The 25,106-nt window shown below is 38.6% G+C and overlaps 1 protein-coding gene across 1 annotated transcript in view; it reads left to right on the top strand.

The window, feature by feature from the left end:
- wwc1 (WW and C2 domain containing 1) overlaps nt 1–25,106 on the top strand; it is a 137,385-nt gene that overhangs the window by 85,127 nt on the left and 27,152 nt on the right. The window contains exons 12-18 of the mRNA XM_060837334.1: nt 522–642; nt 900–977; nt 1,370–1,456; nt 15,544–15,736; nt 17,896–18,063; nt 22,280–22,380; nt 24,493–24,664. Coding sequence (XP_060693317.1) covers nt 522–642; nt 900–977; nt 1,370–1,456; nt 15,544–15,736; nt 17,896–18,063; nt 22,280–22,380; nt 24,493–24,664 — 920 coding nt within the window. The remainder of the gene's footprint in view (nt 1–521; nt 643–899; nt 978–1,369; nt 1,457–15,543; nt 15,737–17,895; nt 18,064–22,279; nt 22,381–24,492; nt 24,665–25,106) is intronic.

The following is a 25,106-nucleotide window of genomic DNA, read 5'->3' as shown; positions in this document are numbered from 1 at the left end:
CACCTTGTCATTGTCTTCTGAAAATTTAAGCGACATACTCCCAACGTTTCTCCTTTTATGCATTGTATATGTTACTTCCTCAAATACTCAATAATTTGGTTAAACAGGATTCCCCTTTCATAAAATAATACTGATTTGCCTGATTACTTTGAACTTTAAGAAACTCCCAATATATTGTCTTTTAAGAATAGTTTCCCTACGGCAGATGTTAAGCTAATTAGCCTGTAGTTTCGTGCTTTCTGTGTCTCTCCCTTTCTGAGTAAAGGAGTAACATTCACTGTCTTCCAATCTAATATAAAGTTCCCAGAATATACGAAAGTTCAGAAATTTAAAACCAATGCATCAACTATTTCACTAGCCGATATGTCATTGCAAAGTTTTCTCTCCCTTGTTATATCTGATGTTTATAGTTTTCTCTTTTGCTATTGTAATTATTCTGAGAAATTAAACCAAATCACTGTAATTCTTCTAGAAAAATCAAAATGGTATGGTTTAATGATACCTCCACCTTTTCTATTCAGATGCCAGCACTCAAACAGAGATGTTTGGACCAGCAATCCATCGCAAAATTACCGGGGTTTCTGCAGCTGTATCAGATGAGTCAGTGGCAGGTGACAGTGGTGTATATGAAGTGGTCAAAAGGTATATAATACATTCTACAGGTACACACTTCATTAGAACAGAAGAAAGATTTTCATTAGTCTTGTTTAGCATATGCGCTTGCAAAACCCTTTTATCTTTAGTTTTGAAGCAGACCATTTACTGTATTCCATTATGTAACCAAAACTTCCTTCAATTAAATTGCTTAGAATTCAAGTACAAATATTTTAAAGTACAAAATACCTTCTTGACTAAAAAGCAGTGCAGTTTGTATTTATCATGTTATAATCTAACCCTAGATCATGTGAGATAGAAGATGTACTTTCTGATGATGAAACTGATGCACCAGGAGCTGCCAGACTCCAGATTGGAATGAAGTAAGATTTGAGGTTCTTTTATTATTGTCAAACATATTTTAAATTGTTTGCAGCTTGAATGCAGTAACCTTCTGTTTTTACAAGTGAAAATAATATTCTTGTCAAGTACACTTGGAGCATAATAATTCTGAAAAGGAGTTAGAATTAAGGAGGTAGAAAAGAAGAGGTGGCAAATCAACAGAAATAGAATTGATTGAAAAGTTGCAAATATTTGCAACCTTTACTAAACTGGCCAAATTGCATTACTTTTCAGTCCACTAGAGTTGAGCTGTTTTGTTTTATACTTCATTTTTCATAATATCTCATTCATCTACATAGTATTTTGATGATTTGATATTATTCTGCAAAGTTTCATTTTTATTTTAACAGTAAGTGTCCTTTTTTTTTTACAGGTATGATGATAAAAGCAAAAGATTTGCTATTTTTATTATTCAGTTGAGTAATCTAGCAGCACTTTCCTTACCCCAGAACCGTACAGTGTAAGTAGAAAAAAAATCTTTGATATGGCTCTGCAGCATTAAATCATAAGTTACTATTATTGCTTATTAAATATTACAAGATCCAATTAAGCTGATGGAAGAATCGATCAAGTCAGCTGTAAGGGAACTAGCTGTGATGACTTTCTGGAAAGTGAATGCTTCTCATTATCCTCACATTCGTTTAGACTGCATATTGTTGAATACCAACAGATATGTTTGTCAAGCTACTATATAGATATAGAAATAAAAAATGCACAGTTAAATTTTGACAGAAGTAAATATTGGTCAGGACTCTTCTGAATTTATGGGTCGGAAGTGCGCCTGCTTAAAATGCATCAGTAATGGTCGGTGGAGCAATTATCAAGCTTTAATCAGTTATTATATGGTAGTGTCTCCAACTCTGGACCAGGTGGTCTGGATTCAAGTTCCATCTGCTCCACAGGCATGTAATGGCATCTCTGAACAGATTGTCTGGAAAATATCCAACTTCATAATGTTACCAAGAAGATTTGCAGCAACAAATGAAAAGACTGAATCGGTGTACAGGTAGTTCTCCTGTAATGCTGTAGTTGTGTTCCAGCAAAACCTCACTTAGTAGAATAATGGGGCTTATGGGAAAAGTGGGATTGGGGCAGACCAGCAAAACTATCACTCAAAAATCACCCAAAAGTCTAATACAAAGGATAACACAGCCTGAGTGAAGGTTGACATCATACTTATTAACAAAACAAAAGTAAATTTAACACAGTACATTTAAAAAGTGTGAGAAAGCTGCTTTCTGTACAGTACCTCTCTATTGGCAGCTGACATTGGCGCATGCGCAGAATGGCATGAGGTCCAGCGCTGACATTGCATATGTGCAGAACAGCGCAGACTTCAGCGCATGCGCAAGACGGCAAAAACTGGCACTAAGATCGCACATTTGCAAAACAGTACAGAGATTTTAGCACAGAGTTCAACACATGCGCAGAACGGTGCCGAGATTTTGACGTGGCCATCAATGCATGTGCAGAACAAAACATGCAAACCAATCCCCGCTGGAATCACGCTATTGCAAACTGAGATAACCGTTCTCGAAAATACTGTTCTCTAATTCTTCAGCGAAATTATAACCAAATCGCACTGTCGAAATGCGCATTATCCCAGAAGTATCTGTACTGAAACAATATTTATATGTACAAAATATATGTACAATGAAGTCCTCAACTATTGCTTCAATGGAAGCTTAACAAAATTCAACAGTTTGTGTACATGAGCAAACAAATTACTTGTCACAGAAAAGTAGTTTAGTTATAACTTTAAAATTGCTCCTCATTGCCTGAAGAAACTGAAAAAAAAGTAAGTTTTACATTTTCATTAAGCTTTGTGATTTTACAAAAACAGTGTAGTCAAAGATGCATAAAATCAATTCAGTCGACAGGTGGGGGTGCTGTGTAAAATCTAGCAGGTGTCCCAGCACAAACGTATGAACAAGGAACAAAAGTAGGCCACTTGCTCTTTTGAGCCTGCTCGGCCATTCAATAAAATCATGATTTTAATCTTAACTCTATATTCTTGCACATCCTTGGTGATCTTTCATCGTCTTGTTCATAGAGAATCTATCTACTTTTGCCTTAAAAATATTTAAAGAATTCTGAAGATTCAAAACCCTCCAAGAAAAGAACTGCACTCTTACTAGTGGCAGATATAGCATTAAAAACATGAGAATGTAAGAAATAGAAGCAGGAATAGGCCATTTAGACCCCAAACCTTCCCTGTCATTCAAAAAATCATAGCTTATCTGTTCCAGGTCTCAACTCCTGTTTCATGCCAGCTCATCATAACCATCAACCTGCCAATATTTCAAAAATGGAGAAAGGTCTGGCAGCATTTGTAGAAAGAAATCAGAGTTAATGTTTCAGGTCCAGTCTAGGAAACTCCGATTTCACTCCACAAATGCTGCCAGACCTTTCTAGGTTTTGAAATACAGGTGGTTTTCCTAGAAGGATCACAGGATCTGAAACATTAACTCTGATTTCTCTCCACACATGCTGCCACACCTGCTGAAATTTTGCAGCAATTTCTGTTTTAGATTTCAAGCATCCACAGTTCTTTAAGGTTTTTTTCAACAATCTATCTATCTTTTAAAAACATTTCTAGCGATCGAGCCTTCACAGCTCTCAGGGGTGGAGAATTCCAGACAATTACTATACTCTGCGAAAATAAATTACTTAGGACAGTCATTTAAAACTGGGATTCAATCATCCTGTAACTCATTTCCCTAATTCAGGATTCTCCCACCAGTGGAGACATCTTATCATCTACCCGGCAAAACCCCTTCACAATCTTTTAGAATCTAAAAACTGATCAATAAGGGCCTAACCTGTTTAGTTGTCTATTTAATTTGCACACTAATTTCAGTACCAACTTCAATTTTCTCTCATCTTGCTACTGTTTGCAGTCCCTAAGGTCCCACCCACCCCCTACCAGACTAGTCTAAACCCTCCAAAATAGTGCTAGCCAGATATTAGACCCCTTAGTTTCAGGTGCAACTTGTCCCTCTTGTACAGGTCACTTCTGCTTCTGCTTCAAGGGGTGCTCTTTTGGCACAGAGATAGTTTCTAGTCCAAGGATGAGGATACTCTGGTTCAAGTTCCACCTGCTTCAGAGATTTAAAATGACATCACCAAACTGACAGGTTAATTAGAAATATTTTTTGAAATTTGCCCCAGAAGAGATCCCAAATGATTACAAAGTCCCTGCACCAGCTTAGACAAAAACTGCAAAGTAGACAGCAGGAGGCTGAAAGAACACAGCAAGCTGAGCAGCATCAAATGGAGAAATCGACGTTTCACGTGTAATCTTTTTTGACCAGCTCCTCAGCCATGCATTAATCTGCCCTACCCTCTTATTCCTAATCTCACTAGGAGGAGACATCAGGAGAAATCCAGTGATTATTAGCCACGAAGGTCCTCTAATTCCCTATATTCACTATGAAGAGGTTAATCCTTTTTAAAAGGAGTGTGTGCAATGATCTCTGGCTGCTCATGCTCCCCTGAGCATTTGTTGCAACTGCTCTGATCATTTATCACAAGTAACTATACACACACTTACATAAATATCATGGAATATAAATGCACAGGATGTTTCAGTCGGGATGGAAGAGGCAAAAGGTATGCTGGTACACAAGTGCCTTGTTTTATGGGACTAAGTAATGGTTGTGCACAAGATAAATTCTGAAAATCAAAACACTCATGATATTTATGATCTTAACAAGGTGGATTTATATTTTGATGAATTATAAACATACAGGATACTTTTACACATGCCATTTGCTTATTCCAAGCCTCTGCCCAGGAGTTAAGAATTAAATGGACAAGGGTGCATTGATTAGTTTAGATTATTTAGTGTGGAAACAGGCCCTTCAGCCCAACAAGTCCACATCGACCCTCCAAGGACCACCCAGACCCATTCCCTTACATTTACCCCTTCACCTAACACTACAGGCAACTTAGCATAGCCAATTCACCTAACCTGCACATTTTTGGACTGTGGGAGGGAACCGGAGCATCTGGAGGAAACCCACGCAGACATGAGGAGAATGTGCAAATTCCACACAGGCAGTTGCCTGAGGCAGGAATTGAACCCTGGCCCTTCGTGCTGTGAGGTAGCAGTGCTGACCACTGTGCCGCCGTGCCACCCAAATTGAATGAAACTGCAATGCATTGATCATACTGCTCCAGTTGCATTTACAGAACCGTGAGAGCAATAGTGAGGAAGTGGAAATCTGATTCTCCCCAAGGAGGGTCTCTTCAGACATTGGCAAGCATACACTATGCACATATATAAACTTCTACATTCATTGAACAACATTGTGCTGATGACCAGTAGTGAAATACTGCATGGCTTCAATATTCACACTGTTGCCCTATGAAGCAATTTCTGTGTGACATACAAGAAACTCAATTTACAAAAAAGGTCTGATTATTTCCTAAAGGAGATTTCCAGTATGCTGAGTGCTTTGAACATCTTGCATGGAGAACCCTTCTACTCCACCACCATGCTAGGCACATCAATACTTCAAAAGCTACATCTACTGTGCAATGAAGTGTTCTTTTTGAAACAAAATTTTTGATTTTGTTTTGAATCTTTTATAGTGTCAGGAAACAGACCATAATTTAAAAAAACACTAAAGTAGTAACTTGCATTGAAACCTCATTACATCAAAAGTATCAGGATTGAATGGAGGAAGAATATTTTTCTAGCATTACAACAGTTTGTAATAAGAGCATGTGTTGCAAACTAGGTACCTTCATTAAATTACACGGAATAGGACAGGATTATTAAATTTGATAATACCCAGGATCTCGTCCAATTCCTGTAAGTGCGATCTGCAAGTAGGAAATGATAGCTCATTGCAGAGTTGTTAATAGTAATTAGCTGTGCCATCTTTGTTGTTTAAAATTCATTTATATTCAGTCATAAAAATTACTCCACAGCGGTCCAAATTGAAATGGACTCATCTATATTCCCTCAAACTTATGTTTTGATTTTCAGTCTCAAGCCCTTATTCATACTTTGCCATCTTTTTAAAAAAAGGAAAAAAAAGGTTCCCATGTTGACATTTATTCTGAGACAGCACTTTAGATGATTTTTTTTTAACTTTCAAAAACCAATTTCCATAGCGTTAGTTCTCCCACACTAAGCTGCATGTACCTTTTAGATTCTATTTCGGCTTCAGTTGTTGCCTGACTAACTGTTCCTTCATGTGCATACCACTTACTGATTGTACCTCCGTGAAGACCTCAACTATTTCAACAAGTAAACAAACACTTCCTTTATACAGCTGCATGGATAGCTGGAGACTATGCAAGGAGGAAATGAAGTTTCAGTGGAAACAACTCAAAAGGGGGGACAGATGAGATATTCAAAAGCAGATGGTCTGCCCCAGCAATGTACATTCTCCCAGAGTTTAAGTCATCGATTCTATTAGTTTGACAATTACACCAAAAAAAGGAAAAACAAAGATACATTTACATAATTACATTTTGCAAAGCATCACACTAAAGTCAAACATACTCATTTCCAGAAGGCTCGCTTAAAATCAGAGCACACTTGAATGTTAACATTTATTGCAAGGGGTTTGGAATTCCAAAATAATGAAGTGACACTTCAATCATGTACAGAGAGACATGATCAAGTTCTATTTGGAATACAGCATCCTGAATTTCAAAAGAGATTTTGTTTTTAAATGTGCACTTTTCTCAGGTCAGGTTGCACAAGTTTGGCTTGTCTAAACTTCAGGATATATTGAAAAAACCCCATTTAGACATGCCAAGGTATCAAGAGCAAGTGGGACTTGAACCCAGCACTATGGGTTCAGAGGGAGGGGCACCACCAGATTGCCATAGAACCCTTTCCCCTTAAGTTTAGGACCTGGGGCTTGGGTGGTGAATTTAGATGCCTAAAGGTAGTCATTAAAATAATTTAGTTTCTTTGGGTAAGGAATTCTGGAAAAGCAGGACAAGATTCAGGGATTGTTACGAGAAAGGTCAAAACAAAAGCAAATTTCAACAAGTTGGGATAGGCAGATCTGAATGACATCAGGTGTAATTTGCAGAGGAGACTGGAAGCAGTTTTTTTTGAAATAAGGTAAATCTGTCAGCAGTGAGATGCATTTGGGAGAGTACAGGGATAATGTGTTCCAATAATGATCAAAAACTGGGACCAACAAATCCTCTGAAGCCTCGTTAAGGAATATTTGGGATTCAATAAAGAGAAATGAAAGGGAGGTGGTTTATGGAAGATAGAACTCAAAACCAGTGAAGCCCAGGAGTACAAAACATGAAAGAGAAAAACTTTAAGTGCTGGAGAGCAAAAAGGGAGCATGAATGAATAAAGGCAGATAAGAGACAAAAACCTGAAGATATGGTGAATATTAAGGATAACTAAGGAAAGAAGGATATGGCCCAATTAAAGGGCCACAGTGGTAATTTGTGCTTGGAGCTGGACGCTATTGATAGAGTTGTAAATGACTAGTGTTCACTAGGGGTGGGGGTGCACAATGTGGTATATACACATCAGGGAGATAGACTATGCTATACTTAAAGAAATTAGCTTAAGTGAGATTTTGCATAGTCTGGCAAGCTTAAAAGTAGATAGACTTCTCAGACCAGGTGAAAGCTATCCCAGGCTGTTGAGTGAGACAAGGGAGAAAATAGGGACGAGGTCCCAGAGGACTGGAGAACAGCCAACATGTTACTATAATTCAAGAAGGGAGCAAGGGATAAACCAGGAATCTACAGGCCAGTTTAAATGCAGTGGTGGGGAAACTATCGGAAACAATTCAGAGAGACAGAACTAATCTGTACTTAGAGGCAGTGGTTAATCAAGACCAGTGTGTTTTGTAAGGGAGATTACATCTGACCAACTGGACTGGCTTTTTTTGGAAGAAGTGACTAGAAGTATAGATGTGGCCAATGCATTCAACAGCCTACTTGGACTTCAGCAATGCCTTTGATATAGTCTTGCACAGGAGACTACAGCTAGAGGTTAGAGCCAATAGAATTGCAAAATTTGACTCATTGGATCCAGAAGTGACTGAGTGACAGGAGGTGTGTGTGTGTGTAGGGGGGGGGGGGGGGGGGGGGGCAAGTGTGTTGTGGAGGGGTAGTTAAGAGGAGTTTGTGACTGGAGATCCATGTCCAGTAAGGTTCTGCAAGGATCATAGAATCTTATATAGAGTCATACAAGCTGGAAAGAGAACCTTCAGTCCAACTTATCCATTCTGACTAGATATCCCAAACTTTAGTTTCATTTGCCTGCATTTCGTCCATATCCCTCAAACCTCTCCTGTTCATGTACTTGTCCAAATGTCTTCAAATACAGCAAAGTCCTACATCTACCACTGATACCTTATTCCATACATGCACCACCCTCTAATAAAAGTTGCCTCTTAGGCTCTTTTTAGATCTTTCCCATCTCTTAAATCTATGCCCTCTACACTGGGTAAAAGGCATGCCTATTCACCTTACCTATGCCCTCATAATTTTTTAAATGTCTAAAAATAAAAGTCACCCCTCAGCCTTCAATATTCCAGAAAACAATAAAGGGCACAGCCTAACTAGCCTCTCCCTATAACTTAAACCATCCAGTCCTGGTAACATCCTTGCAAATCTTTTCTACACTTTTTCCAGTTTAACAGCATCCTTCCTGGAGCAGGGCAACCAGGATTGTACACAGCACTCAGTGGTGCACTGATGTCTTGTATAGCCACACCATTATCCTAACTTCTATACTCTATATTCTGACCAATATGCTAAATGTTGTCTTCACCATGCCAGTGATGCCACTTCCAAGGAATGTGTACCTGCACCCCTAGGTCTCTTCATGTGGCAACACACCCTAGGGCCCTACCATTAACTGTACAAATCCTATCCTGGTTGTCCTTGCCAAAACTCATTTATCTAAATTAAACTCCATCTGCTATTCCTCAGCTAAATTGGCACACTTGATCAGAATCTTTATATTCTTAGATACCTTCTTAACTATCCACTATCAACAACAATAATTTTGGTTTCATCTGCAAATTTGCTAACCAAGCCTCTGCATGCTCATTCAAGTCATTGCTATCAATGATCAAGAATAGAATTAGTGTTGGGAACCTTGTTTGTGATTATTACAAACGACTTAGGTTTGAACATAGGAAGGTTGATCAATAAGTTTGTGGATGATCCAAGAAATGGGAGTGGTAAACAGGGAGGATAACATTAGATTATAAAAAAGAGGATATCAAGGACTGATCAGTGAGAAATGGAAATCAATTCAGATTAAAAAAAAGCTGATACACATGGGCAGAAGACATGGCAAAAAAAAATCATGATTAACTGTTGGATCCTGAGAAGCACAGGCACTCAATAGGAGCTTGGTGCACATGTCCACCAATCATTTAAAAAAAAGTAGCAGGACAGGTAGGCAAGTGGTTAAGGCAGCATGTGGGATACTTGCCTTTATTAGCCAAGGCAGAGTTTAAAAGAGTGGGAGGTTAAGTTGGATTTGTTTAGATTTAGATTAGATTGCTTACAGTATGGAAACAGGCCCTTCAGCCCAACAAGTCCACACCGACCCTCTAAAAAGTAGTCACCCACCCAGACCCATTAGTATAAAACGTTGGTTAGCCCACAACTAGAGCATTACGTGTAGTTCTGGAATCCATTTTAGAAGAGGGATGCAACAGCACTGGGGAGGATATAGGGGAGATTTACCAAGATGTTGTCTTGGCTAAAAGTTTTAGTTAAAAAGCGATAGCCTGGGGTTGTTTTATTTGGAACAAAGGAGACAAAGGGGGACATGATATGTATAAAATTGAGGGGCATAGACAGGGCAGTTGGAGTTGACGTTCTGCAACACCCAAATGGTCTTTTATTGCAAAAAATCTCATTGAACATTGAGAAAACAGCCACTCTGCGCAATAAAATTACATCTTATTTCTTCACATGACCACCTATGTATCAACTTTTTGTATCAAAAATCTCTCTACAATCAGCTTTAAAAATATTCAAAGACTCCACTTCTACCATCTTTTGGCGAAAAGATGATCTAAAGACTCACGACTCAAATTCTCATCCGGTCTTAAAATGAGCGACCCCAAAATGGACTCTCAGATTGAGGTTCTCCACCAAGAGGGAACATTCTTTCCCCAGTTTCTGTTAAGACCTGATCAGTTTCAATTAAGTCACCTCTTGCATTTCTAAATTCCTGCAGATGAAAGCCTAGGCCATCTAACATTTCTTGAAAGCCAACCAGTTCCAGGAACTCGTACAGTGGACATTCTCTGAACGGCTTTCAATGTAATTACATCCTTCCTTAAATAAGGTGACCCATACTGATTAACTGAAGCAAACCTCTCCTCCTCTTGTATTCAAATCTGCTCAAAAATAACATTTGCTTTGAGTGATTTTTACTTTTTAAAATTTCATACATGACAACATCCAAATTCCTTTGCATTTGAAACTTCAATCTCACCTGATAGATAAGGCTTGAAAAAAAAATCTCCCATCCAAAATAATTAATTCTTTACCATATAATATTCCATTGCCACATCCTTTGAACTAACCACCTAAGTGTTAATGTTGATCTCACTGGGCACCTTGGTTACGGGAGTAGCATTGTATTCTGCACTCTGTTCTGCTATCCTGATGCACTTGTATGGTACAATCTGCCTGTAGTGCATGCAAGTCACTTTTCAGTGTCTGCCAGAACGTGGGACAACAATAAATCAGACACAAACACAGCTTTTCCCACTCACTTAGAAAGATCTATCTCCCTTTGTACACCCCAAGTCCTCTGCACCACTTATTTGTCCACCTATCTTGTCAAGACAACAATTTGAACCACCATAGTTTTGGTACTTTGATCCAAGACAATATTTGATGTGGAGGTGGCAGTGCCTGGTGCAAAGACCAATGGCAACAATAGGCCTGAAGCGGGGACTTGGCAGGTTGTCATTTACAGCAATTCTTGGTGGTTTGACCACTCCCCTCTGTAGTGGGCTTGAAACATAGGCACTCTGAGGCCTGGAACACCTTGCAGAAGCCCTAGGGCTTTATTTGAAGACCCCTTGTATAGAAGATGAATTCTAATTTCTTTTAATTGTTTTTGTAACTCAAAATGGTGCCAGATTGTGGCAACAAAACATTTTCCATTGTATTTTCTAGATATTGTGGCAATAAATAACTCATAACTGAAAACAGTTATGATTCCATCACTGAGCCTTCAGGCACACCATTTGTTACACACTGCCAAAAAAGAAAATGATATATTTATGCCCATTTTGGAGCCAATCTTCTATTCCTGCCAAATATTATCCTTGCACCATGAGCCTTTATTTTCCACAATCTGTGGCACCTTATCAAATGCCTTCTGGATATCCAAGTACAAAATATACACAGGTTCCCCTTTATCTACATTACGTTACTTCCTCAAAGTCATCCAATAAATTGGTTAAATAGTCTCTTTGCAAAAAAAATGTGTTACTGGGCCTGAATTTTTTTTAAAAAGGCAAGAAATGCCCTACTATAACAAAGTCATTCACAAACCAGTACATGCTGAACATAATCTCAAACTAGTCCCACCTCATGCTCCCTGCCCATATCCCTCCAAACATTTCTAAAATCATGTGCTTATCCAAATGTTGTAACAGTGCCCACATCCTCCACTTCCTCAGGAAGTTCATTCCATACTTGAACCACCCTTTGTGAACAAGTTGTCTTTTTCTAAAATCTCTCCTCCCGCTTTAAACAATGTGCCCAGTCTTGACATCCCCTACCCTGGGGAAAAGACACCTATCTATACCCATGATTTTATAGACTTCTATAAAGTCACCCCTCAAACTAAGCTCTAGTGAAAAATCTCTTCAAACCTTCCATACTAAGCAACGTTTTGGCAAGTCTCTTCTGAATTCTCTTCAGCTTAATACTCTTCCTAATATTGGGAAACCAGTACTGGTCACAATATTCCAGAAGAGTTTTCACCAATGCCCTTTCAATCTCAACATAATAATGGCTTCCAATATCTTCCCTTTAACAGTATTGACAGTTTTTTTTTTGAAGAAAATGATTTTATTCAGGGCTTTCTATCATAACGGAACCTTTCTCAAAAGGTGAAGGAGATTTGGAGAATTAAAGCCAGCGTATCAACTACCACATCAACCACTTCTTTTAGAAGAAGATGAAGCTCATCAGAACCTGGAACTTGTCAGCCTGCAGCTCCAACAATTTGTTTAGTATTACAGCCCTGACCATTGTATTATCCTTGAAATGCTCTCTACATTTACTGATTCACAGCTATTTTTGAAAAGCTACTTGTCACTTCTACAGGACTGATCCAAAATAGACATTCAATTCATCTGTCATCTTCTTAGATTCCTGTAAGCTTCCCCATACTCACTTTCTACAGGACAAAAAACTTTAAACAGTTTTAATGTATCTATAGAAAATACTTCTAGCTAGTGTTTTAATTTCTCTGCATTAAATCATTTAGTCAGTCAATCATTGCTATAATGCATACTGTCCAATTACCTGACCTGCCACTTGTCTTTACACAATTATATGCCTGATAGCATCTTTAACCCTTGTAGTTAAACATAGACGGTGCATCCTCTAAATGTTTTTCCTTTCAGTTGGAACATCTCTGTTCTGATGTATTCGGAAATATCCCTTGACATGTCTACTATTGACCTCTCCCTTAACCTAATTTGTCAGCACACTATGGAAGAATCAAGCAGAGCCATGTAAATTTTCATTATTCAAATTTAAAACAGTCTTTGACAAAGTTCTCTCTCTGAAGCTGAATAAAATCCAGCCATATTGTGGTCACTATTATTGAGAGATACTTTCACTATGAAGTCATTAATTAATTCTCTTCCCTTACTCGATGGTATGATTCACCACAGAAGTACGTTCAAAGAAAATGTCCTAAGAGCACATTCTGTGAAAGCCACTTCTGGGTTACCTTCACTTATTTAAATTTTTAAAGCTATATATAGATTGGACCCAAATATTTTTCACATAATCAAATATCACAACACAGATGGAAAAAGTGTGTTGAAACTTACTATTTAGGTGCAGTTGAATCTGCTGTGCCTTTTCAGTTTTTCATTCAATTGAGTTTTGGGTTTGCTTTGTCCTACTATAGATTCCTGATGTTGCATTGCCTTTTCAGTTACTTGCTTTTAAAGAAGTGAATTCATAACATGCTCCATAAATTCTCAATAAAACACATTTCTTTTATTATTTTACATTGTCATTATCTCTCTTTGGCTTCTGTCTTTCATGAGTTCCTTTATACCCCAGGTTTTATAAGTCTTGGGCCAGCTTCTCAAAAGTTACACTGCCCCTAATTACTGTGTTTAGGTCTGCAACACCTGGCAATGTTGTCACAATTGTTAGTGTCCTTTAACAAAAATGAAAAATTCATGTTAGCCTCCTTTCTCTCTCTCTTCCCCCCCCCCCCCCCCCCCCCCCCCCCCTCCCCACCGGCCTGCATACACCTCCCCTCAACTGTCACAAACCCAATCCATAGGAAGAAACTGATTACAGAATGAGGTCAGGATACAATCAGTAGCTTGTATCACATTCCGTTTGCAAAAACAAAAGCATAAAGTTTTAAGTGGCAAACATAAAAAGTAGTATTTTAAACGATGCCAGGGGCATTTGTTCACAAGGAAACTTGAAGCATTTACTTTGATAGATCTCAGTGGTGAGCGTAAAAAAAATCCTTTTAACTGAAGGCTCCAGTCATTCTACAAAATTGAAAATGCTAAAATCAATGCAAACTGGGTACATACACGTAGTCATATAGATCAAACACCACACTGGCATTGGGCCTGAAAAGATATAATCTGGACTCCAACTTGATTAAAAGGCTAAGGAGATCACACAGTGGTACAGTGGTTAGCACTGTTGTCTCACAGCGCCAGAGACCCGGGTTCAATTTCCACCTCAGGCGACTCCCTTTGCACATTCTCCCTGTGTCTTGTGTGGGTTTCCTCCGGGTGCTCTGGTTTCCTCCCACAATCCAAAAATGTGCACGTTAGGTGAATTGGCCATGCTAAATTGCCTGTAGTGTTAGGTGAAGGGGTAAACGTAGGGGAATGGGTCAGGGTGGGTTGCGCATCGGTGGGTCGGTGTGGACTTGTTGGGCCGATGGGCCTGTTTCCACACTGTAAGTAATCTAATCTACACACACTGATTCAAAGTTCTCACATAGAGTTTTACTCTTGACCTACTCCTCAAAGCGTATATTACTCTCTGTCCCTGTTGGCATCCACTTTACCTAATATTACTTGCTTACTATTTATATTTTCGTGGAGGAATGTTGGGTTTCATTTTGTATGAATTGCTATTTTATTCTCATACTTTTCTTTTGACTGTCATCTTAATTTCATTCATCTTATTGTCTTTGGTTTAGTTTCCATTGAAGCATTCTTCTAACAAGATTCTTGCACCCTTTTTGTTTGTTTCTTCATTTTATCTTTCTCCACTATTTCAAAGAGCCCTGCCTTTGCTTCCCTTAAATTTTGCTTTTGAAATGTATCCAGCTTGTATGTGTATTATTTCCTCAATGATAATTCATTGCTCCATTGTAGTTTCTCCTGTAAACAATACATGTTGGTTGTGTATATCTCATTGCTATACCCTATATTTTATCTAAGTTATCACATTGTTTATCCAAAATCCAGTTCTGTATAAGCAGAAGGTTTCTTCTAATGAAATGTCAGGAAGCCCAAAACCATTGTCTTCGGTTCCAGTCCAAAACCATCTTCCCTAAATACTGACTCCATCTTCAGCCTGGTAACGTCCAATCGCATCATCTTATCTGCAGCCTTAGTATGTTAATGCAATCCCGAGATGCCCTTCCAATAAATATCTTTGCTGTTGCTGTTGACTTGAGTTGTTTATGTAAGAGAATGAAGACCTCTAGCAGCACTTCTGCAGCAATTAAGAATTAACAGGTATTTTTGACATAATTCATTTTTCTTTACGGGCTGCATGCCATTTCTGGGGGCAAAAGGAATAGCGTACTTTACCATTAAGTATGATCCAAAAAATTCAATGGATTGGAAATGTTACAATATAAGATGATTTTTCATTAAGTTGTTCATGGTAAATAAGGGCCAACTGGGGGTCTTGTAGTTAGAAGGCATGGTTAAATGGACTTGAGTACAGGAATATTTCAAACCTCCTCTTAATCATGAATTCCATCGTAAGCCTACAAGAATAATAGAATCTGACAGCATAAATTTATAATTGCTCCCATTTTCATTGATATTCCCGTCATCTCTCATTCCTCACAAACATTGCAGAAGTGTGCCCTTTTGCCCACGAGGAATAGTTTGAACTAATTATAAGTCCAGACCTATAACCCCAGAATTATGAACTCTGCTTCCAGTGAATCATGGGCTTTTATGCTTTCTGCTTGGTGTAATTGTCCATTGGCATTCTATGAAGTTGATGTCAAGCAATTCAGAGCAACGACACTCAAAAAATGCCTCTTTAAACCAGTCTTAATTTTCTTGTGTACTTAACCATTTTTTAAATTTTGTGTAGTTATATCCGGGTGGCTGTACTCCCATGCTCTGAGAATACAAGTTGTCTGTTCCGCACCAAATCATCAGTTGCTGCTGAAAGCCTGACATACAATGAAGTCTTTTGGATCACCATTTCTTTTTCTGCTTTGCATCAGAAGACTCTGCGAGTTGATGTTTGCTCAGTGGATAAATCTCATCGAGAAGAGTGTTTGGTTAGTGTTTGTCTTGAATATTATAAGCCATTGCATCTTCGACACTTAATTGCAAGCTCAAAAAAATGCAGTTTAACCAATTCTGGGTTCTTGTTACAGATCAGCACTAATTTATTTGCAATTCTGAAGTATAGTTGAGGGGCTAACAGCTTTTACCCAACTTCACATGGCATATCAATTAGGCATTTTCTTTTATAATTCTCAACTTCGGTACTGCTTTATTTTATAAATGTTCACTGAACTGTAAGCCATGTGTTTCATGAGTGATTTGCTCTTGCCATTACAAGAATTAAAACAATGAATAAGGAGGAATTGGTCAAATTAATGAGTTCACCCATTAATACTGGTCTTTTATAGGGAGGACAAAAAGTAGTCAGTAGTTTTGAATAGTCCGTGTGTGTTAATAATTACTATTTGGATTTAACTGGAAGATATGATATAATTAATTTATCAAAGATTTATGACAGCTGATGTTACAATTCCTATACAATGCCCACTTGTGTGCAGTTGTAACATTTTGGTGTGCTTCGACAGTGTAAAGGGAACACAGGAAGAATATGAAAACAAGATTAATTATTTTAATTCTTTAATTCTTTTGCATTTTTTACAACTTGCAAATTCCATCCAGCTTTAAGGATAGATGACACGCCAGCCTGGAGAGTAATCCTAATCTCGAACCTCTTAAAGATTTTTGGATGCATTTTCTGTTCTTTTAGTCACAATTAGTTCAAAAGGTAGTAAGCAAAGTCACACTTTTCACATGATTGTGATCAGAGGTGCTCTCTTACAAGAGAAAAAGCCTCTCATAGTTACAGTAGTGATAAATTTTCGAATCATTTCAACAGTCCTGAAACAGTCAGTAAAGAACAGCACTGGAAAGTAACAATCGGCAGGGTTGGGAACCTAAGTTTGTAACCAAGTGGCAAGTACCAATGTTCACACTAGAGGTGGTAATTTGCTGAAAATAGTCAACAGGCTATCCTTCTATGTTGCTTATCATTTAAATTAGCAGCATTTCTCCTGTCCACTTTCCTGTGTTTTGCCCGTAACCTTTGATTCCCACAGTGAGAAAGACTTTATATATCTCGGACCTTAAATTAGAACTAAAAACTAACTTCTCAGTCCCTCTAAGATATGGGATGCTGGTAAGATGCTGTCAGTCTATGTCACCCTCTATAATTATTAAAACAACTCAAAACATTGTCAAGGGACTGTTACAAAATTTCTTAACTGAATTTCTGTTGTATGATTTTGAGCTTTTTTCATTATATCATCCTTTTCAGACAAATGGTATGGTACATAATCTTTTAGTTACACTTCTATCAGGGTCAGAAGTTTAATTGTGTGTGTGTGTAATTATGACAAAATCTACAGTCTGCTGGTTATTCTTTCAGCCATTATACTGTGAATAGGAGTGAACAGATATCACATGACAATAATAAAAAGTAAACTGGGCTTTTTTTTATTGAGACATTTTGCTATTGTAGACTGGAGGGTTTGAGTTATAAGGAGAGGCTGGGACCATTTTCCACTGGAGCATAGGTTACGCGGTCACCTTTCAAAAGTTTATAAAACCATGAAGGATATAGATAAGGTGAATGGCAGGTGTCTTTTCCCTAGTGTAGGGGATTTCAAGACCGGGGGCATATTTTTAAGGTGAGAAGAAAAAAAGACATGAAAGGCAATTTTTTTTTTAACAGTGTGGAATGAACTTGTAGAGGAAGTGGTGGATGTAGGTACAGTTATAATGTTTAAAAGACATTTGGATAAGTACATGAAAAAACATTTTGAAGAGATATAGTCCATGTGCAGGTAAGGTGAGGTTAGTTTAATTTGGGATTACGGTCTGCATGGACTGATGGGACCAAAGGGTCTGTATATATCTATATCCAGTACTCTAATCTGAAAAGTACCAATTTTTTAGAATCAAGCATTCAAATAGGTAACTTCATTAGGTATGGCAGAAATTTCAATGAAGCAATCGATATTAAACATTGAATGATTTAAGATTCTATTTATACCCTTGGTGCATTGTACAAATGAAGATAGTAACATTTACTCTGACAAACAAGTTTTGGTGTCTTATGTCCAGTAATATTTAAATATATTTTGCGTTGTACTTATGATGCATGAATGACAATTATTTAAATTTTAAACAGGGTGGTGCTCAGATCAGCCTGGCAAATCTGAACAGATGTGCAGAGTGGTCAACACACTGGTACAACCTCCTTAATCTTCACTATCTACAGGAGCAAAGCATGAAGCATAGTGCACAAAACGAAGCTGTTCTTCAATCAGAAACTAAACTCCCCACAGCAGAGAAAAAAGTAGGCAATAGCTTAAATATTTGGAGAATAACCATGGCTGTATGCTAAAGCTGTGAAATTTCAAATCAGCATCAAATTTTAGAACTCATTTCAATTTTCCAATATTTCAGGCATTTTCCAGAAGGAAGTTTTACTAGACTCTGGCAGATAATCAGAATGAGAGAGGCAAAACAGTAAGGTAAAGAGACAGTATAAATAGAAACATTTTGATTGGATTTGAGCCAACTTTTAAACAAGTTAATTGAACAAGCAATACAGTCAGCTATCCCTTATCTGCAAGTTTGAAAACCTAGAATGCGAAGATCATTTCAAATGTGGAACTGAACAGACCTGTAGGCATGCTAAGTTCGGGCTCTTTGGGAAAAAAAATTCACTTGGCCTGAATGGAAGTAAACTGAAGTCTATTTCAGAGTGGCGAGCATATCAATTAACTGAATTGTGAAATCCTGTGTCAATTCCTGTGTCACTTCTATTATGAATGACTAAATAAGACAATGAGAAATAGTCTGTATGCCCCTTTGAGCCTGATCTAACGTTTCTCCTATCCACTTTCCTGTGTTTTGCCTGTAACCTTTGATTCCCTTACTTTTAAACAATCTGTCTATCTCAACCTTAAATATACATGCAGTTATAACGGAAGTGGCTTTACAACTGATCATGCTATAGTTATGAGCTCAACACATTGATGTCTCAATACACAAAGTGCTGATCAAAGCTATGCAAGTTGTGTACCTGAAGACCATAAAGGCAAGGTTTTCTGATAAGGGATTCCTGACCTTTGATACAAATTGGGGCTATTATTCACATCAATCACCATTTATAAAGCTAGAAGAATGGTAGAGGCTGGGAAATCTAGTGGACGTGGGTTTCATGGGAAAACAAATCTCCCATTTGAAGCAGGCTGGAACTTTATTGTGCTATGGAATGGAGGATAGGCAAGGATGCTTTGCCATATTCCAACCATGGGCATACTTTGGACAGAATCTCCATCAGGAAATCTGGGAGGAAGCAATGCCTTGAATAAACCGCAGGTAGGTAGGCCTTTCACACGTGGAAGGCAAGTAGATTGGACATTTTAGTATATTTTTGTTTTAATTCTTTGCTGGCATTTAGATTTTCTTATACTTTTGTGTCCACCTGTTATTACTGACTTGAAACAGGTTTCAAAAAGAATAAAGACACTGGAAGTCAACAAAAGTTCCCTCTAAGTTCACCATCCTAACTTGCAATTACATCGTCATTCCTTCAAGGTTACTAGGTCAGACTCCTGGAATCTATTCTCTAACGGCATTACAGGTCTATAAATGGACTGCAGCATTTCAAGAGGTCAGCTCACCCCCCCCCCCCCCCCTTTTTAAGGGCAATAAGGATGGGCAATAAATGCTGGCCCAACCAGCAATGTCCACATTTCATAAATGGTTTTAAAAACTGTGATTTTACAGTGAGACCTGGACTGTACGTTCAAAAGTCAGAGAAATTCCATTAAGGATCATTGTTGTTCATTCATTGATCCTCCCATTTAATCCCAAGTATGTGGTGGAGATGTTCATGGAATTTCTCTAGTACTTGCATGATACACAATCCAGATCTCATTGCAGAACAGAAGTTTTTGTTTAATCGTTTATGGAATTTCGATATTGCTGTTTGGTCAGCTTTTATTGCCCATCCCAAATTGCTTTTCAGAAACTGATGATGTGTTATTTCCTTAAATTTACAATCATTTGGTGTAGGTGCAACCACATTGCCTTCAGTGAGAGTTCCAGGATTTTGACCCAGTGACACTAAAGGAATGACAACATAGTTCCACGTTAGGGTAATGAGTGGCTTGGAGGGAACTGTTGTTGACTTGCAGTGGTCTTTATTGTCCAACTCTCGTTGCTGGTAATATTCAGAAAAATGTCCTCAGAATCATATTTGATGGGCTGGATGCTGTGCCTAAATGACTGAAAAGCTTCAGACTGTTTTCTAACTTTCAAATGGCCAGTATGCTATGCCTGGACAAAGAAAATGCTTTGAAGATGCTCTGAATCTCTCCCTGAAGCATGACAGAAATTACATTCATGACACCTCAAAACTTGTTCAAAGTTGAGACAACTGTCTGTCAATGTGATGTACACTTGTGTTTTAATAATGAACAGAACATCAGCTGAGAAAAGAAAAGAAGCAAATCTTGCACTCTGAATCGCATGCCTTTGTGGTATATTTTACCTCATGTTGAAAGGTTTGTGGGTGTGGGTTCAGTCTGTTCAATCACATGGCAGATACACGCAGCATTGAGTAAATGTCATAATCTGAATAAAAGAGCAGCTGATAATGATGATTACTCAGTGATTTTGCTTTGAGATTGGGCCAGCATTTTCTGCCTGTCCCAACTTCACTTGAGAAGTTGAAAGTGAGCTGTCTTCTTGGATTGCTGCAGTCCGTAGGCACACAATTCCATTTGGGACGGAATTCCAGGATTTTGACCCAATAACACTGAAAGAACAGCGATTCAAAGTCAGGATGGTGAGTGGCTTGGATGGGAACGAACTGCCCTTAACCTTCTAGTCCGAATGGTTTGCACTTCGAAAGTGATGTCTCAGGTGCTTTGACCATTTTCTGAAGTGCATCTTATCATTTGTGCACAATGCTACCATTGAGCGTCAGTAGTAGAGGAATTTGATGTTTGTTGATGTGATTAGCACTGCTGCCTCACAGCGCCAGAGACCCGAGTTCAATTCCCACCTCAGGCGACTGACTGTGTGGAGTTTGCACATTCTCCCCGTGTCTGCGTGGGTTTCCTCCGGGTGCTCCAGTTTCCTCCCACAGTCCAAAAATGTGCAGGTCGGGTGAATTGGCTATGCTAAATTGCCCGTAGTGTTAGGTGAAGGGGTAAATGTAGTGGAATGGGTCTGGGTGGATGGCGGGTCGGTGTGGACTTGTTGGGCCAAAGGGCCTGTTTCCACACTGTAAGTAATCTAATCAAATCTGATGCCAATCAAGAGGCCTGCTTTGTCTTGGATGATGTCAAGCTTTTTGAATGTTGTTGGAGCTGCATTTATTGAGCAAAGTGGGAATATTCCATCACACTGCTGAAATTGGTCTTGTGGAAGATGAACAGGCTATGGGAGTCAGGCAGTGAGTTACTCATTGCAGGAATCATAGCCTCTGACCTGTTATAACTACTGTTTTTAGATGGCTAGTCCAATTCAATATCTGGCCAATTATATTCCCCAGGATTTTGTTATTGAGGGATTGAATGGCATTTGTTTTGTTTTTAATGGCAAGGAGTGATGGTTAGTTTAGTTCAGTTGATCATTGCCTGGCATTTGTGTGGTGGGCATGTTACTTGTCATTTTTCAATCCAAGCCTGAATACTGTCCAGGTCTTGCTGCATTTGGACGTGGACTGCTTCAGTATCTGAGGAGTTGCAAGTGGTGATGAATATTGTACAATCATCAGCAAACATCCCTATTTCTGATCTTATGGAAGGGGAAAGGTGATTGATCTCAGAAACTACTTTGACAAACTCCCACAGAAATGTCCTGGAGCTGTGAAGACGAACTTCCAATATCCACAAACATCTATCTATCTTTGTGCCAGGTATGACTCCCAACAAGTGCAGAACTTTTCCCCCTGATTCCCATTGACTTTAGTTTTGTTGGGGCTCCTTGATGCCATTCTCAGTCAAATGTGGTAATGATATTAAGGGTTGCCACTCCCACCTTACCTCTGGAATTCCACTGTTTTGTACATGTTTATATCAACACTGTAATGAAGTGAGAGGCTGAGTGGCCCTGGCAGAACCCAATTGGCATCAGTAAATAGGTTATTGCTGAGCAGATGTTGCCTGACAACACTATTGATGACACCTTCCATCACTTTACGATGACTGTGAGTAGACTGATGAAGCAGTAATTGACTGGATTGGATTTGACCTACTTTTTGTGTTGAGGACACACCTGAGCAGTTTTCCACATTGCTGGCTAAATGTCACTAACTGCTGGAAGAGCTTGGTTCGGGAATTGGCAAGTTCAGGACCACAGGTCTTCAGTACTATTGACGATGTTGTCAGGGCCCAGTGCATATAAAGTATTCAATGAGTCCAACCATTTCTGAATCTCACATGGAGTGAGTCAAATTCTCCTTTCTAAGTTTCTGTAACTTAAATTACAGTTGCACCATTGAAAAATAACGTTCTGATATTATTTTCAACTTATAATTATGTTTTTTGTAGGATTCTGTGTCTGCGCTCCTAGAGCAAACAGTTGCAGAGCTGGAGGCAGTGGAGAGGCGACTAGGAAAGAACAGAAATTTGTTGAGTCCAGAAGAGGAAAGGTATAATACCTGGATTAAAACATTCTGCAAGCAGTGTACATGTTTATTGACTCGTTTATTTTAAATGTTGTATTTTTAAGCATTTTGTTTTTGTGGCAGTTTCCCCGTGCTCCTCTTCCCATTTCTAAAGGCTTTCAGTTCCATAGGCACCAGCCACCTGCCAGTGCCTCAAGCAAATAATTATTATTCAATAAATCTCAGTAAACATGACGATATCTTAGTATTTGCGTATGCAGTTGTAGTAGGATCTGTTCGAAAGTGATCAAGAATGGAAACCTGATTCAGTTCTGTTTCTCTCCCTTTTTCTTGACACTGTTTCTCACTCCCACCCTGAGGCCCTAAACATTTGAATACCTATTGTTTGAATTCAACTAACTAACTTGATTTTGGGAAAATCATGACCAGAGTTACCTAATATAGGCAGTTGACAATTTGTTGGAGCAATTTTATGCTAGTTTATTGAGAAGCTGCAGTTTAGGTATGATACATTTAATTAATTATGTAAATAAAATAAATGTACAACCCATAACAGATAAAAATACTTTACTGATACAAGCAGTTCCGTAATATGAAGGTGTAGAGGCAGCGCACTTCCATGTCCCAAATATTTTGCAGTCTTTTCTGGTAGCCTTTGATAGCGATAGTCTCTGATCTTGCCTCAGGCTGATGTAAGGGAACTCTTGATCTTCATCCAAGAAGGTGGTAGCTTGTCCCCCTTGACCCTTTTGTAACCATCACTCTCACCTATTCTTGTTGACGTTTTATTTTGGGGACTGGCCATCTGTGTCAATCACCTGGCCAAGCTCTCTTGGCCAATATTCATGATGCTAAGCTGACTGTTGTCCTCTTGCTTACCTTCATTGAAGGTTCATTTTAATTCCTTCTAAGAGTAAATCATTATTTTTGAAAACACTTACAATTGGGAAGTATGGTACTTAATAAAACTTATGTTTATGCTTTTAGATAAGTTACTACTGTAGCACCATTAAATGAGGTTCCATGACACACTGAAATATTTAAAAGCATACAGTTTTAAATGGGCCCCAATTTCCAAAACTGGATGCAGGCCAAGGACCAAAGCTGAAATCCATCTCGATCAAAAGAGTGGACAGTGGTTAGCATATTAGTACTGTGGTGCAGAGAAATGCTGTACCTTGTCCTGAAAATGTGTTGACGGTCAATTCTGGGCAGTTAATCTGGAAAGTTTATTCAATGAAAATTGCTCCTTCTGCCCCACTGTAACTTTTCCAGAACCCATTCTCTCTCTCCTCCCCCTTCCCCACCCCTCCCCTGACACACACACACACACACACACACACACCTCCTGACTATACCAACCAACCACCTGGTTGCCCTCTTGAACAGACCTGACTACTGTTCCCCTTCTAGCCACCTGATCACCCCTGTCTACCAAGTGGACTTGAATACTCAATCTAGCTATCCCTCCCAATCAACCCACCTAACATTACTAAAAAACACCAAAAGAACTGCAGATGCTGTAAATTGGAAACAAAATCAGAAATTACTGGAAAAGCTCAGCAGGTCTGGTGGCATCTGTGAAGAGAAATCAGAACTAACGTTTCAGGTTTGGAGTTACCCAGGTGATAGGCAAGTTTTCATCTAATAAACTTGCCTGAGTAACAACCCAGAATTGACCGTATTGTACTTTAATGTGACTAATCGCCTAACCCAAATAACTGTTGACCTGATCCTGTACTACACCTTTCTATCCCCAACATCCCTCCACAGTCCCTCTTCCCCCATTCCCATCCCTTCCCTTAAACCCCAAACAAGTGCATACTCTCCAACTTAACGATATCATCCCAACTCCCTGTTTACCCATACTAACAACTAGAATCGACCTAGTGACCCCACCTACTGCTTATAATTTATTTATATTTGTCCCTTGCATTCGCCACATCCATTTTGAATTTTATTTGACGTAACTAATGGCACTGCCAAGCACAGCCAAGAAGGGATGTGGATGCATATCCCAACCAGGAAGTAGATTATTTTTCCAAATGATTGGAAGGAAGAACCAAGGATACAAGAATTGATTCTAAATAGAACAAAGCTATGCAGATTTTTTTAAACGAGGTTCCTTGCTTACAGACCAAGTGCACCAGTGAAGGAAGATGACTACAAAGAGAAAGAAGTAAGCAAGGAGGGAGAGCAAGAACAAGAAGACAATGAAGAAATACTTTGGGAAAATGAAGACTATGTTGAGAATACCAATGAGCTGACTGATAATCAGTCAGTGCTAGGAACACTTGTTGCAGTGAAGGTGAATATTCATAGCAATTATCTGTTTGGCTAAACCTCCATGAATCATTAAAAATACAATTGCTGCCATTTAGAGAGTGCTGTGAGCACAAATATTGTGATGGTAAAAGCATATTAAAATTTGTTAATTATTATGGGTCACAGAATTTAGATTAATAAAATTAGTGATTTTTTTGGGGCTAATGGAATGAATTTGTGCAGGGAGAAGTAATGAGAAAATGTAAGAAAAATTTGAATTCTTTGTTGCTGTAATGCTACTGTTGAATTTTGAATCCCTTCTAAGTTGCACATTAGTATTTACTACAGTGTTCCAGTGCACAAGCAAAAAAAAATGCACTACTTGTGTTCTTGTAGTTGAACATTACTATGTGTTTTAATTATTATATTGTTATATTGGTGTAAGTTATAGTTTTGAGTATGTAAAATATCTTCAGTATTTCTGC

The sequence above is a fragment of the Hemiscyllium ocellatum genome, chromosome 16, assembly GCF_020745735.1.
Source record: "Hemiscyllium ocellatum isolate sHemOce1 chromosome 16, sHemOce1.pat.X.cur, whole genome shotgun sequence".
Classification (NCBI taxonomy): domain Eukaryota; kingdom Metazoa; phylum Chordata; class Chondrichthyes; order Orectolobiformes; family Hemiscylliidae; genus Hemiscyllium; species Hemiscyllium ocellatum.
Note: the sequence above shows the minus strand (reverse complement) of the source record. Positions and strands in the feature narration are given on the sequence as shown.